Source organism: Erpetoichthys calabaricus, chromosome 5, assembly GCF_900747795.2.
Source record: "Erpetoichthys calabaricus chromosome 5, fErpCal1.3, whole genome shotgun sequence".
In the NCBI taxonomy this organism is placed as follows: Eukaryota; Metazoa; Chordata; class Cladistia; order Polypteriformes; family Polypteridae; genus Erpetoichthys; species Erpetoichthys calabaricus.
Window position 1 is genome coordinate 168,404,289 of NC_041398.2, and position 14,044 is coordinate 168,418,332.

Here is a 14,044-nt window from a genome sequence, read left to right on the forward strand (position 1 = left end):
AAGTGAAAGAGTGCCGTCTTGCACCTGTGCCCACGTGTACTGCCTGTCGCCCCCATTCAGAGCCCTCCACACATCCTTCAATTCATATCGCTCAATGAGCGCTTTCAGCTCTCTGGCAGAAGTCTCTGGTGGGGCTCTGCATGATTCCTGTCCAGTGCATCATTAAGGGTGCAGTTAAAATCCCCACCTAAAAACACACATTCATCTGGGTCACACTCTGATAAAGTACGCTCAAACGTTAATAAAAACCAACCGGCTATTTTCCAAGTCAACCTTTACTTTAAGCATCTGCGTCTTATCAATTCGTAGGTAGACACCGATGTCAGACACACTTGTTTGGATATACCAATGGCAACACCAGAGCTGCGTGTTGACCCGCGACTAAAAAAAACATCTCCCCAGCATTTCTGCCACTCAATTTCTAGAGCATTTTCGCTGTGCGTCTCCTGCAGGTAAGCCACTGTCAGATGCATCCCTCTCAGGAAGTCACACACTTTCGCTATCTTAAGAGGGCTTTTACAACCGGCAACATTAACACTCCTAATTTTAAAATTGCACATTAGTAAAATTGATAATGGAACCAAAAGAAATGTTATAGTACCATTAAGTAATATAAAAAGTGCAGAATTTTGAGCTATTATTAACAAGTTGCTAACTTAGCAGAGGTACGTAACTTTCTTAAAATACTTCTAAGCCTCCACCCGTCCTTGTCCGAAAAAACCTCAGTGCCCGATCTTTGCTTCATTAACCATTTAACAGAGGAAATGAATAATTTAGCATCCAGAAAAAAGTTCTGTACATCCACTCTTTTGCCCTTTGTTTCAATCAAAAAGGACCTAATTCTGTAGAATCCATATCCTTCTATGGATTCTGACACAACAGAGGAATCAGTTAAATAACCATCCTCCCCTCAATCTGAAACCGAGGATGCTTCCATGTCAACCGCAACTGCAGTCTCTTCAAAACTTCTTTTTTTAAAAGCAACTTGCTCATCTGCCCCACACTGTCTTTTAACAGCCTTTGGTGTTTTGAAAGTACGGTTGGAGCCGACACACTCCACGTCCATATCACCGCATATGCTTGGGACCACCGATTCTTTAGCAGAGTCCGATACCTCCAAGACACCATACTCATGAACAGTGGTTCCTGACTCTGATACAGTGGGGTATTGATTTCCATTATCCCTATTCAGTTTGGGATCGGCATTAAGCGAATCGCTGATCAATTGGACCAATGCAGTCTGATTGCTAGCAGAGTGTTCATTCTGAGCAACAGCAATCCCGCCGCTACTTTCTGCTGTGTTATTAAATGCAGACTACTTCTCTGCCTCATCTGTCTGATCCCCAGGATGGTCGGGGGTCACATCTGGGGTCAGTTGTTTGCCTGATTCTGCAGCCTTATCAACATCTTTGCAATCTCTAGCTACATGAAGAGATTTGCCACATTTAGAGCATTTCATCGGTTTCGAGGTGACAAAGATAACATTCATAACCGTCCACTCGGAACCTCAACACTACGTTTAACTCATCCGCTGTATTTTTTAAAATGATTAAAACTTGCCTTCGAAAAGACATCACATGTTTCAACTGGGGTGCTTTACTTCCTAAAGGTATTCGTTTAATCTGTGAGATTACACGTCCATAGTGAGATAGCTCTCTTTCAAGGGTCTCGTTAGATAGAAAAGGAGTTATATTAGATAAGGTAATCTTTTTTGCTGCAGTTGTAAGAGGCATTATGGGAGTTAAAGTGTCCCTTATAACAATTTCATTTTCTACCAATCTATGAACAAAATCTGTTGTAGCAACAAACTCAACCACCGCACTGCTCATTCTTGAGGCTGAACAAACATTGTTACAGCCTATTACATTTCCTACAGCCAATACACATTCTTCCAGGGAACAGGTTGCTTCAGGCATTAGCTTCACTCCATGTTGTCGGGTGAGTTTTTCGAAATCACCATTCCGAAAACGGACCCCCCATTCTGGCCTTCCTCGGAATAAACCACTCCAACAAAACGATAAACAGTTAGAGACAGAATATCAATTAAAAACAAAAAAGCAGGAAAAACAAACAGTAAAATCACAAACCTCCAAACTCTCCCGCTCTCACAGAGCTCCACCCACTCACCACTCTCACCAGAGAAAGAGAGAAAGAAAGAAAGAAAAGATTATCCTTGGTCGGGTGCATTACTGTTGGGGCTAGCACTTCCAAAAACAAAGGTGCTTGTATGTACTAAGGTGACTGGGGCATTGTGACATTGATATTACCAAACCTGTAGTACAAACAGGCAAATACATTCCTTACCAATACAGAAGTTATACTGAATCACATGAGAAGTTCAAAGTTGTTAGGCTTGAAAATGAAAAGGAAATGGAAGCATTCATCAGAGTATGCTTGAATCTTAAAGAAGATGAGGACGAACAGCTTACAGTCAGTGATCTCACCTTATTAATGAAATAAGGCTTATTAGAAAGTTCTGGTAAAAAGCTTACTCTTCAAGGTACATGAAAAAAAGCTTATTGATTGTGTGATGATTACTTCTACATAGAGAGAGAGAGTGGTTAGGAGCATGAACTGATATGTGAAGAATAAAGGAATGACAGACATTTCTCAGATAATCTGTTTCATTCTATATTAACAAATGATTATGGCAAACTTTGATGATAATGTTTAAAAGATTTGCACTACTGAAAAAGCTACTCAATTTTTAAAAAGTGGCATTAAGAGGAAAGGACACAAACTAGAAGAAAGCTTAGAATGTCTTCCATCTACCTTAAAACTATTGTGTTCAAAAACATTTGGGAGAGGAAATGATGCACAGAACAAAACTACTGCTATTAGCCACTGTATAATGCAACTTGTCGGCCTAAAGCTATAACAGCAACACTGCTCTTCAGTATTCCTAAATAAATGTATTCATGCTTTCATTCAAGATACCTTCTTCACACACTGAATCAATTGGGTATTTGTTTTGATACAGTTAGGTCATAACGTTTTAGCATATTGCAGCTGTTGCATCTCATGGAAATCTTACAAAAACAAATAGAAACAAAGAAGTTCATTTGCTGAGCACAATATTCAGACCTTTGATGGAAACAAAAAATAAATGGAATGGGAGATCACAGCAACAAAGAAAAATCCCTGGAAGTAACTTGCCTATGGCTGTTTAAGTTGCTTGATATCAGTTTACTCTGTAAGAGTGAAGTGAAATGTGAAAACGTGAAAATATTTTCAAAGACCAGCAATATACTTAGACATTAAGTCTTTAGAATAAATTACAGTTTATACCTTGTCTATTTTAAAGACTGCATCATTTTTAAATGCAGTAATGCAATTATCATTGTTCTGACTCAATTTAGAGAAAATATAATAAAAATCCATCAAGTCCACTTTGCCAATAACCACATAAATCAGCAATATTTCAGTTTGTTAACAGATTAATCATCAACTTAAAATGTTAGCCCAAAATAAGTGCCAAACTCACATAAACAATATGATAAACTGTTTATATTGGACTTTTTTGGGAAACATTTTGAAAATACACATTTTTATAATTTTCCCAAAGACACCTTTTTGTCAGATTATGTATATGGTTCATAAAAAAATATTTCTCAGAGTAACTGTGAAGGAACTGCTTTTTTGTAGACTCCTAATTTCATTCATTTTTACCAGACTGTACAGCACTATTTAATTTTTGATGTGTTCAAGTTTCATTTCAGCTACAGAAAGCAAGTTGCATTTATTTGTGAGTATCATAAAAGAGAAGGCTAATAGGTTGAAAATTTACCTTTAAATGTGATAGACAGTTCTGTAGAAATATATGCCAGTTGTTAAGAAAAAACTGTTTTTGACTAACACACAGCAGGCATGTGACCAGGGGATAAAGCGCCTGTAAAAACAAAAAAACAAAATAAAAATAAATACTGTGAAATAAGCAAAAATAAAACATTCATGGAAACACTATACATTGTATTATGCAGTTTAGTACGAAGATAACGAGTAGACCATCTGATGCCTTTACAAAGTTTAAATCTTATACAGTATATGCAAAATGGGTGTGATAACACCTAACACCACAAAATAAGCATCCAACTCATCCTTCAGAATATTTTACAAATATGTTAAATGCTTAATTCTAGAAATAACATGTCTGTCATTATGAAAGTGAACTAAAATGACCTCAAATAACCACTCCTTTATAGCTGAGGAGAGCTAAAGTTTTTTTTTTTCTTTCTGATCTATAATGTATAGTACTGAATGTAATTTTACTTAGTCTAACATGCAAACAGATGTTCTGTTCTGTCGGAAAATGAGCATAGAAACAATATGTAAATAAACAGGCCAGAATTTAGATATAAACAGGACACTCAAAAAGGAAGTGGCAGTCAGGAGCAAGAAACAACAGTAGGGTCTGTTCTAAGGTGCCAGTTTGTAGGCCAAGTAGGCCAGTTTGAATTAAGAGTAAAATGACAGCCCATTTGAAACCAAGGAGTGATGAAAATTGACATAAGCACATGTTCATGAAACTTTATAAAACAGGCATTAACGGAATACTGATAGGTCTTTTGACCCATTAATGAGGGATAGGAGAGGGACTACAATTCAAAAGCACAATCTGGTGTGGAGTATCTTCCTATTTGTGGACTACTTTCATTTTACTAACTATTTATTTAACAATATTTTAGCAAAAAGTACACGTGTTTCAATGGGGGAGCCAACAAATTTATTTATCACCCCCAAAGCCATGGTTTGGTCACCAGCAGCCCACCCAACATATTTGCATATATATTTTCAAAATTGTGAATGTTTACATGAAAAAAAAAGTTGTTTTTTTCTTTCTGTCTATCTACAAACAAACTCCAGAAGGTCTTCAATATGCTCTACTCAATTTCTTGCAAAAAAATAAAATAAAATAAAATGACAGATTAGGAAAAGTCCTCAATAAAATACTGTAAACACATCATCCCTACCATAAAAAGACTATGTGACAAGTGTTTTTTGAAAGATATCACCAACTTTAACAACAACTTATACAACAATATCCAAAATGTCTCAGCTTTTTCTTCTCTTTGCTGTGGCTTTTATAACAAAAACAGGGCCCTTTCATTGAAGACTGTATGTTCTCCTCTCCCATAAAAATTAAGAAATGAAGGCAGTAGCTCCAAAATAATATAAGTAGAAAGCCAGATGGTAAGCAAATTTTAAAGTGAAATAATTGTCACCCTTAATGCTAACCTGTATCAGGTTTAGTCCGAATGGGGAACATCTCTGAGAATTTCTTCTGTACACATCTTTCTTTCACTTTCACTGTTATTTTTGCACATCTATTTGTACACAACATTTCCCATAAGTAGCAGAATTTCTCCAAATATACTCCATTGCATATATGTAAATTTACACATACAGTACTTTTATACAGTAATCCCTCCTCCATCGCGGGGGTTGCGTTCCAGAGCCACCCGTGAAATAAGAAAATCCGCGAAGTAGAAACCATATGTTTATATGGTTATTTTTATATTGTCATGCTTGGGTCACAGATTTGCGCAGAAACACAGGAGGTTGTAGAGAGACAGGAACGTTATTCAAACACTGCAAACAAACATTTGTCTCTTTTTCAAAAGTTTAAACTGTGCTCCATGACAAGACTGAGATGACAGTTCAGTCTCACAATTAAAAGAATGCAAACATATCTTCCTTTTCAAAGGAGTGCGTGTCAGGAGCACAGAATGTCACATAGATAGAGAAAGCAATCTCTGGCAAACAAATCAATAGGGCTGTTTGGCTTAAGTATGCGAAGCACCGCGGCACAAAGCTGTTGAAGGCGGCAGCTCACACCCCCTCCTCAGGAGCAGACAAAGAGAGATAGAGAGAGACAGAGTTTGTTTTTCAAGCAAAAATCAATACATGCCCTTCGAGCTTTTAAGTATGCGAAGCACCGTGCAGCTGCACAAAAGATAGCAATGTGAAGATAATCTTTCAGCATTTTTAGACGAGCGTCCGTATCGTCTAGGTGTGCGAACAGCCCCCCTGCTCAATCCCCCTACGTCAGGATCACAGAAAGTCAGCGCAAGAGAAAGAGAAAAGTAAGCTGGGTAGCTTCTCAGCCATCTGCCAATAGCGTCCCTTGTATGAAATCAACTGGGCAAACCAACTGAGGAAGCATGTACCAGAAATTAAAAGACCCATTGTCCTCAGAAATCCGCGAACCAGCAAAAAATCCGCGATATATATTTAAATATGCTTACATATAAAATCCGCGATAGAGTGAAGCCGCGAAAGGCGAAGCGCGATATAGCGAGGGATCACTGTATTTTGTATTTTCACACACTTTCTACAAAGGTCATACTCGCCACTTGCAGACTACTCTCATTCCGGTTGGGCCTGCTGTTTTACCCATCTTCATTTTTTTCACAGTGCCTTTTCAAGCAATTCACACCTACTACATCCTGCCTTATTTTTCTTGTCTGCTTAACTGATCCTGAACAAATTTTTCTTTTCTTCCGTATTTTGTTAATCACTTGCAATCTCTAATCTATTGGCTGCTTGTACACTTACAACTACTCTTCTGTCATTTCACTTACCTTCTCCCCTTTCCCTCAGTTACCACTTCTCCCTAGTCATTCCACCACTATGTCTGCGTATGTCTTGGTGGTTCCTTTGTCCAAATGCACATGACTTCATTTATACTTGTCATTCATACCTGATGATTCTGAACCCTCATTCACCCTTTGCTATTAATGTATCACCAAATTTATTTCTTTTAATCTTCTTCAACTTCCAGACTTTCAACGTAGATACATAGAGTACTTTCTCTTTATGACTCTGACTAAAAGATTTAGTACAATGGAGTGCTACATAAGTTTCTCCAGGGATCACCTTAATATTCTTCACCATGCCCCGATCAACCTTTCCCACCAACAAATTGTCAGTCATGCTTTTTTACACCACTAGATTCATGTGTCACCAGCTTGTTTTTCTCCACCTTAAACTTCTCTCCCTCAGCATCCTGTCTCATCCTCAACAACCCTGCTTTATGTCTAGGTGGTCGTCCCATTTCATGGGCCTCTCTAGACATATCAACTCTTGGCTTTATTTTTTAAAAATTCCAATCCCTAAGTTACATCCTCTTTCTTTTTAATCTAATTCAGATAGATTACTTACAACTAAGGTATGTTCTTAAAACGTGCAATGTTTCTCTGTCTTCAGCTCTTCCCTCCCATCCACTTAAAACTATTTTTATAATGGAGAGAATCCAGGATTATGGGAGAATCCTGGAAGGTCTCTGCAGAAAATAATTTTGTTTGTAACAGCACCATCATATCTGTTAAGAGTTTCAGCCATAGCCACATGGTGCTATAAAAGGCACTCAGACAAAAAGACTGAAACTGAGCAGGCCTTCTAAAGACAGTAGTCTGAATTTCACAAAAAATTACTTGTTTACACACAATGATGAACCAAAAAAGACTGAAACATTTTGCAGTCTTATCCGAATGGGAGCTTGTGTGTCAAGTTAATTTTAAGGATGCTATTAAGGACTTTTTAACTGTGAAAGCTTGAAGGTGGATTCTGTAAAAAACTAGTGCAGCAAGATAGGATGTTATTTACTATATTTTATATGATACTAGCCGAAATACCCGGCATTGCCCGGGAAGAAAATAGTGTTTTTTTTTTAATTGTTTGAGAAAATATAAAAAAAAAACACAACTTTAAAAAATAAAAATAAATTAACAAATGAAGACTCATTAATGTGCTTGTATTGTTTACCGAAGTGCCTTGTTATATACAATGTTTCTGTTTTCCATCTTTAGTCAATATATAAAGGTTGTTAGGACTTCATACCCTTGAACATGCCACATAAAGTTGTCGATGTGAGAAACAGGCTGTGTCGAAATTGATTCCAGCAATTTTCAATGATTATCCAAACATTCCGAGCTTCAAGTGGATGATAACGGACATACAAGACTGATTAGTCTGTTCCAATTGAAATTCTTTTACAATCAATTAAAAGGTTAAATATTTTACATATATAAATAAATATTTTATATTATATTTTATAAGTTAAATATCATAGCTATATTTGGTCTACACTTTACCTTAGACGTTGATAACTTAATTAAATTAGTTTTTTGATTATTGAATGTATTAAAAAAAATTCCTGTTTCTTTCTAACGAAAAAATTGTAACAGCAACACGTTAGCTACGATGTTGTGAAACAAATGACATTTAGTTCATTAATGAATAAACAAAACTCGCAAAGACAGCTGTTGAATCCACAAAATAAATGTAGGCTGTCTATGGTAGATAAAAATAAAATTGCTTACTTATCTTATATATAATAGATAGCCTATTTTAATCAAAATATAATCGCGGAATACGTTGAAAGTAGTGTAAAAATGATGGGAAAAGTGAAGCCTTTAAGGTTTTTTTGACAGATTAATTTTTGTTTTGTGGTGTAGTAATATGTTTTTACATGCAGAATTTTTGATGACGTAAAGAAAGTCAATTAAATTAATATTATTAGGCTGATTTAATTATATTACCACTACAACATTGTTACCATAAGAATAATGCAAGATGAAAATATACTTAAGAAAAACATACATTAAACGACAAACAAATATTATTACGGATTTTCATGATAAAACTGTCAGCTGCTTTTATGGAGCACACCATAAACATCTGAAGTCTCAACTGGATGATAACATACATACAAGACCGCAAGATTGTTACCGCCTGCTTTATATATATATATATATATATATATATATATATATATAATATATATATATGGCGGCTCAAGTCACAAAGACAGTAGATGGGATGCTAACCCAGCCAACTCTATTTAGTTTCAACAGCAACAGGCATACGGTGGTGCTCAAACATAAAGAATGCTGGCAGACACCTCCAGTTCGCCCTCTGGTGGTCATTCTGAGTGTCAACTGGATGACAACATGCATACAAGACTGCAAGATCATCCCCCAACCTACCCAGAAGGGTGTGTTAGGGTTGATTTCACCCTACAGAATTTTTAGTTGACCAATGAGAAACATGTGTACCAAGTTTCATGAAAATTGCTCCAGCTTTTCAGAAGTGATGCTGTAACATTACATATATACACACACACACATTGACTTTTTATTTTTATTATATATATATTATATATATATATATATATTATATATATATATATATATATATATATATATATATATATAAAGATAGATAGATATATATAAAGATAGATAGATAGATAGATAGATAGATAGATAGATAGATAGATAGATAGATAGATAGATAGATAGATAGATAGAAAGATAGATAGATAGATAGAAAGGATATTTTGTTATATTTGGTTTGCAGTATTAAAGACAAGCTGATAATCTTTTGCATTTGGCTTGAAATGTAAAAAAAATACACATTTGTAATATTTTGTACTTGGATTGAAATGTTAAATAATGTGTTATAATGCTTGCATTTCATTTGTAATGTTATAAAATACATGTTGATAATGTTCTGTTAGGCTGAGGAGGGGCCAATTATGTTCTGTCGTGGGCCCTGATACATATATCAATTCCCTAGTCAGCCAGGATTATTGTTCAGATGGTGTTTTCCTTCTATGTTTTGTTCTGGCAGTAGTCTTTCTACATTTTTCAACAGCAAATTGTGTGTGTGTGTATTACTGTTATCATTGTTTCTAATTTTTTTATTTTATGAGAAACATCATGATTTTTTTTTTTTTTACTTTTTATTTTTTTTAAAATTCCAATAAATATTTGTTCACAAAAAGTAAACCAGGTTTCTTCCACCTGGTTGGGGCACCTACAGACGGCCATGGGCCGTGCCACCTTCATACTTTACAACTCTGTACTATACTGTTCTATATCATCATGGGGGTACTGCAGCCAAAGTTTTAAGGCTGTCAACTTTTACAACACACAAGGACAGAGACCATATTATTTTTAACTTCCACGTCACAAGGGCTGAAATATCTGAAAAAGTGAAAAAGAAAATACACACACAAATTCTTGATAGGTCCCATCAAAAAAATCATTCTAAAGCTGGATGTATTGATTAACACTTTTGCAGTCCAATGCTTAGAGTGTTTAAGAAGGAATTGAAAATTTTGAGACTAATTGTACAGAACAAACATACCAGGATGTTGTTCTCACCCTTGTAGTTTGGAGCAACCTCCAGCAACATATTACTTGCAGATTCATTTAAGTGTTATTTCTTGCATTTCTAAATGTATTTTAAATAAAATCTACACTTTATGTATAATGTCAAGAAATTTAATTCCACCTCAAAAATGAATATCCAGCACTGGAAACAATTATTTTTAGCATTTTCAGGAAATCCATCGTCTAGAAGGAATCATACTGAAAGCTAGTTATTTCACCATAAGTATTTGGGAATGCTAAAGGTCTGAATTGAAACTGTTTAACAGATATTACCTTGCACTATAAGAATATAAAGAAGGAGAAATGCACAATTCAGATGTCCTTTTTTAAAAATGTTAAATACAAAGATTTAATAGACTTTACCAGCGAGTGTTTTTTTCTTGAGCTCAGCTCAGAGGTGGTTTGATAAAGCATTTCCACAAAATTCTTTAAACATGGCACATTAACTTCATTTTTAACAGCCTGTAGGATATAAAGAAGAAACAATTTATACTTAGTAAGTTTTGCTTCCTTTACTTTGGATTTATTCAGGTGGCTTTAAATAGACTATACACAATTTTATACACATAAGGAAAAGTGGTTTCAGAAGATGAGATGAGATTACTCTCTAAAACAATTATTAAGCAAACTGGATAAATACATTATAATTTAATTCAAATGACTAGTTATTTAAATCTTTATTATAAATGGGTCCAATGTGCATAAATTACATTTATTAATTTAAAAAGGCATGAAATACCAGCACACTTTTCTTATTTTCTACTTACAGCGGCTACAGGAATCAGGATTTCCACAAACAAACCAGCAAGTGCATGTTTAATGTCTTTGTCTTTAACTTCCAGAAAATACTGGGCACATTCCTGTATGCAAAATACAACACAATAACAGAATTGGTACTCTAATTTACTTCAACGGGTTTGATTAATTATGGAATATTAAACAATTTCACAATAGAAAATTTGCTCACCTTAAATACCTATGACTAAATAATAAACTTGTATTTAAAATAGTATTAGTCAATTAAAGCGGAGCTGCAAACCTAGACTTCTTTTAAAGAGCTCTGAACGAAGTTAATATTTGTATTGCAGCAAGTCAAATTTTGAAATGTACCAGCACCCAAAAAATGAACAATAGCTAAGCACTTAAAATAAAGACACATATTCATTTGTTCTGTTCTGTTTTACTTATAGATATGGAACTCAACAACAGAATGACCCACATTAACCAAATTTTTGAACTGAAGTACATACATAATACAATTTTCAGGAAATGTCAGTAATTAGTAACAAACCACGAAAATTATTTTTAACAATAATAAGATGGTAGTGAAAATTATTATAAAAGAAGAAAAGTGATGTCTGTTGTATGGAATTAGCTTAGATATGAAAGATCGGATGTTGAACAAACTAAAATAAAATGTAGCAGTCTTGATTAATTGCAGTTAACACATGGGATTAAAGTGTTCATTTCTGTGATTAAATTTCTTAATTCAATCCCTAAATGTGTTAATTTAATCCAGTTAATTTGACCACAGATCACAAGCTGTTAATAAAGCAACACTCATTAAATGATCAAAGACTACTAATAGTACTGGCACCAGTGCTTAATTGTTTCCTGTGTTGTTTCTTAATACTGACCTTCTTCATGATCCATAAACACACACTGCATGAACCACCCCAATAGAAAATGTGAATGCACAAACTACAGTCAGACTCTGAAGATGACATATTAATTAATGCCTTGCTCCTCCTTCACGAAATCAGATGTTAAACAATACAGACTTAAGCAACAAATTGACATTGACTTGGTCCATTACAGTGCTGGAAGCCATTAGAGCACAAATACCCAGCCCTGACTACATTAGCTAGAAAATATTTGGCTTTCCTAGCCATTACTTGCAGTGTTGGGTGTAAGGCATTAACACTAGAATTACCAGAGCCTACAAAAAAACGCGTAGATCCGTCCCACCTTAAATCGCGTCTTAAATCCGTTTGCACCTCTCCACCAGTCTTTTGTCATCTAAATGTGCTGGTAAACACAAGCTACTAGCAGCCAGCTATTCCATCCCCCCCACCGACTTAGAACGAACTTCTCCTAGCTCATGCCTTGCCTTGATTTGATTATTTGGGATTGAAGTGGAGTTTTAGAGTGGAAATAATATAGCGTTATTTGGAATACACGCATTTCATGTGTGTTCCGTTTCTATAGTAGTCTGTGCAAACACATTTTTAAAACAGAAACGTTTTTCATATTCTAATAGTAAATGACAAAATGTAGGCATAAACTATATAACGTATGAAGCCTGAAGACCATATATCAAAAACACTTTCACAAAAGGTACAAATAAGAGAACACGTGCGCTTTTATTCAAAAATATAACTGCACAAAAAAAAAAAAAGCCGGCGTTAGCATGCCACATTGACACTCTTACTACAACCGCCGCGGTGGCGTAATGGTATCAGCTCCTGACTGGGAATCAGAGGGTGGCGAGTTCGATCCCGCACGGCTCCACTTCGAGAAGTGAACTGCTCTTATTCTTACAATTTTAGAATAACAACATAAATTTGATTTTAGTCTGTAACAGCCGGTGTAACTTATGACACTGGTAAAGGTTAGCTTTTTTTTTTTTTTTTTTAATTCACTTTTCATTTTCGCAGTCGCATTCAGAATCAATCCATACAACCCCATCTGACACAGCTGTTTTCACATAAATAAAAGTGCACTTTTATTCAAGACTATAACCGAAGAATAAAGAAAGCAAGTTACAGCTGGTGGTTGATACGACAGCTTGCGTGGTGCAATGCTAAGAACTGCTGGTTTCAAGTGACGGTGAGATACGAAGAAGGCAGCTTCGCCAGCGTTTGGGTGTCAGAACCCTTTTGGGGGGGGGACCGCAGTATGCATCGTGGTACACTGCAGAGCTATAGCGTGTCTTTATGTCAGATGGGGTTGTATGGATTGCTTCTGAATGCGACTGCAAGAATGAAAAATGAATTAAAAAAAAAAAAAAAAAAGCAAACCTTTACCAGTATCATAAGTTACACTGGCTGTTACAGACTGAAATCAAATTTATGTTGTTATTCTAAAATTGTAAGAATAAGAGCAGTTCACTTCTCGAAGTGGAGCCGTGCGGGATTGAACTCGCCACCCTCTGATTCCCAGTCAAGAGCTGATACCATTACGCCACCGCGGCGGTTGTAGTAAGAGTGTCAATGTGGCATGCTAACGCCGGCTTTTTTTTTTTGTGCAGTTATATTTTTGAATAAAAGCGCACGTGTTCTCTTATTTCTACCTTTTGTGAAAGTGTTTCTTTGATATATGGACTTCAGGCTTCATACGTTTTATAGTTTATGCCTACATTTTGTCATTTACTATTAGAATATGAAAAAACGTTTCTGTTTAAAAATGTGTTTGCACAGACTACTATAGAAATGGAACACACATGAAATGCGTGTATTCCAAATAACGCTATATTATTTCCACTCTAAAACTCCACTTCAATCCCAGATAATCAAATCAAGGCAAGGCATGAGCTAGGAGAAGTTCGTTCTAAGTCGGTGGGGGGATGGAATAGCTGGCTGCTAGTAGCTTGTGTTTATCAGCACATTTAGATGACAAAAGACTGGCGGAGAGGTGCAAACAGATTTAAGACGCGATTTAAGGTGGACGGATCTACGAGTTTTTTCGTAGACTCTGGTAATTCTAGTGTTAAAAGATATATGTGTTACATAGTCAAATTACATTTTAACGAAACAAGTAACTTAATTTAACACCTTTTTAATTGCAGGAAAAATACTAGTAGTACTTGAAGAAGAAAAAAAAAAAAAATCAGTCATCGTCCAACCCGCTATTATCCTAACACAGGG

The 14,044-nt window shown here is 35.5% G+C and overlaps 1 protein-coding gene across 7 annotated transcripts in view; it reads right to left on the minus strand.

Annotated features, from left to right (window-relative positions):
• fryl (furry homolog, like) overlaps positions 1 to 14,044 on the minus strand; it is a 621,684-nt gene that overhangs the window by 290,678 nt on the left and 316,962 nt on the right. For all 7 annotated transcript variants that reach the window (XM_051927632.1, XM_051927631.1, XM_051927630.1 and 4 more), the window contains 3 exons: positions 10,946 to 11,038; positions 10,542 to 10,640; positions 3,788 to 3,889 (listed from right to left, as the gene is read on the minus strand). In XM_051927632.1, coding sequence (XP_051783592.1) covers positions 3,788 to 3,889; positions 10,542 to 10,640; positions 10,946 to 11,038 — 294 coding nt within the window. The remainder of the gene's footprint in view (positions 1 to 3,787; positions 3,890 to 10,541; positions 10,641 to 10,945; positions 11,039 to 14,044) is intronic.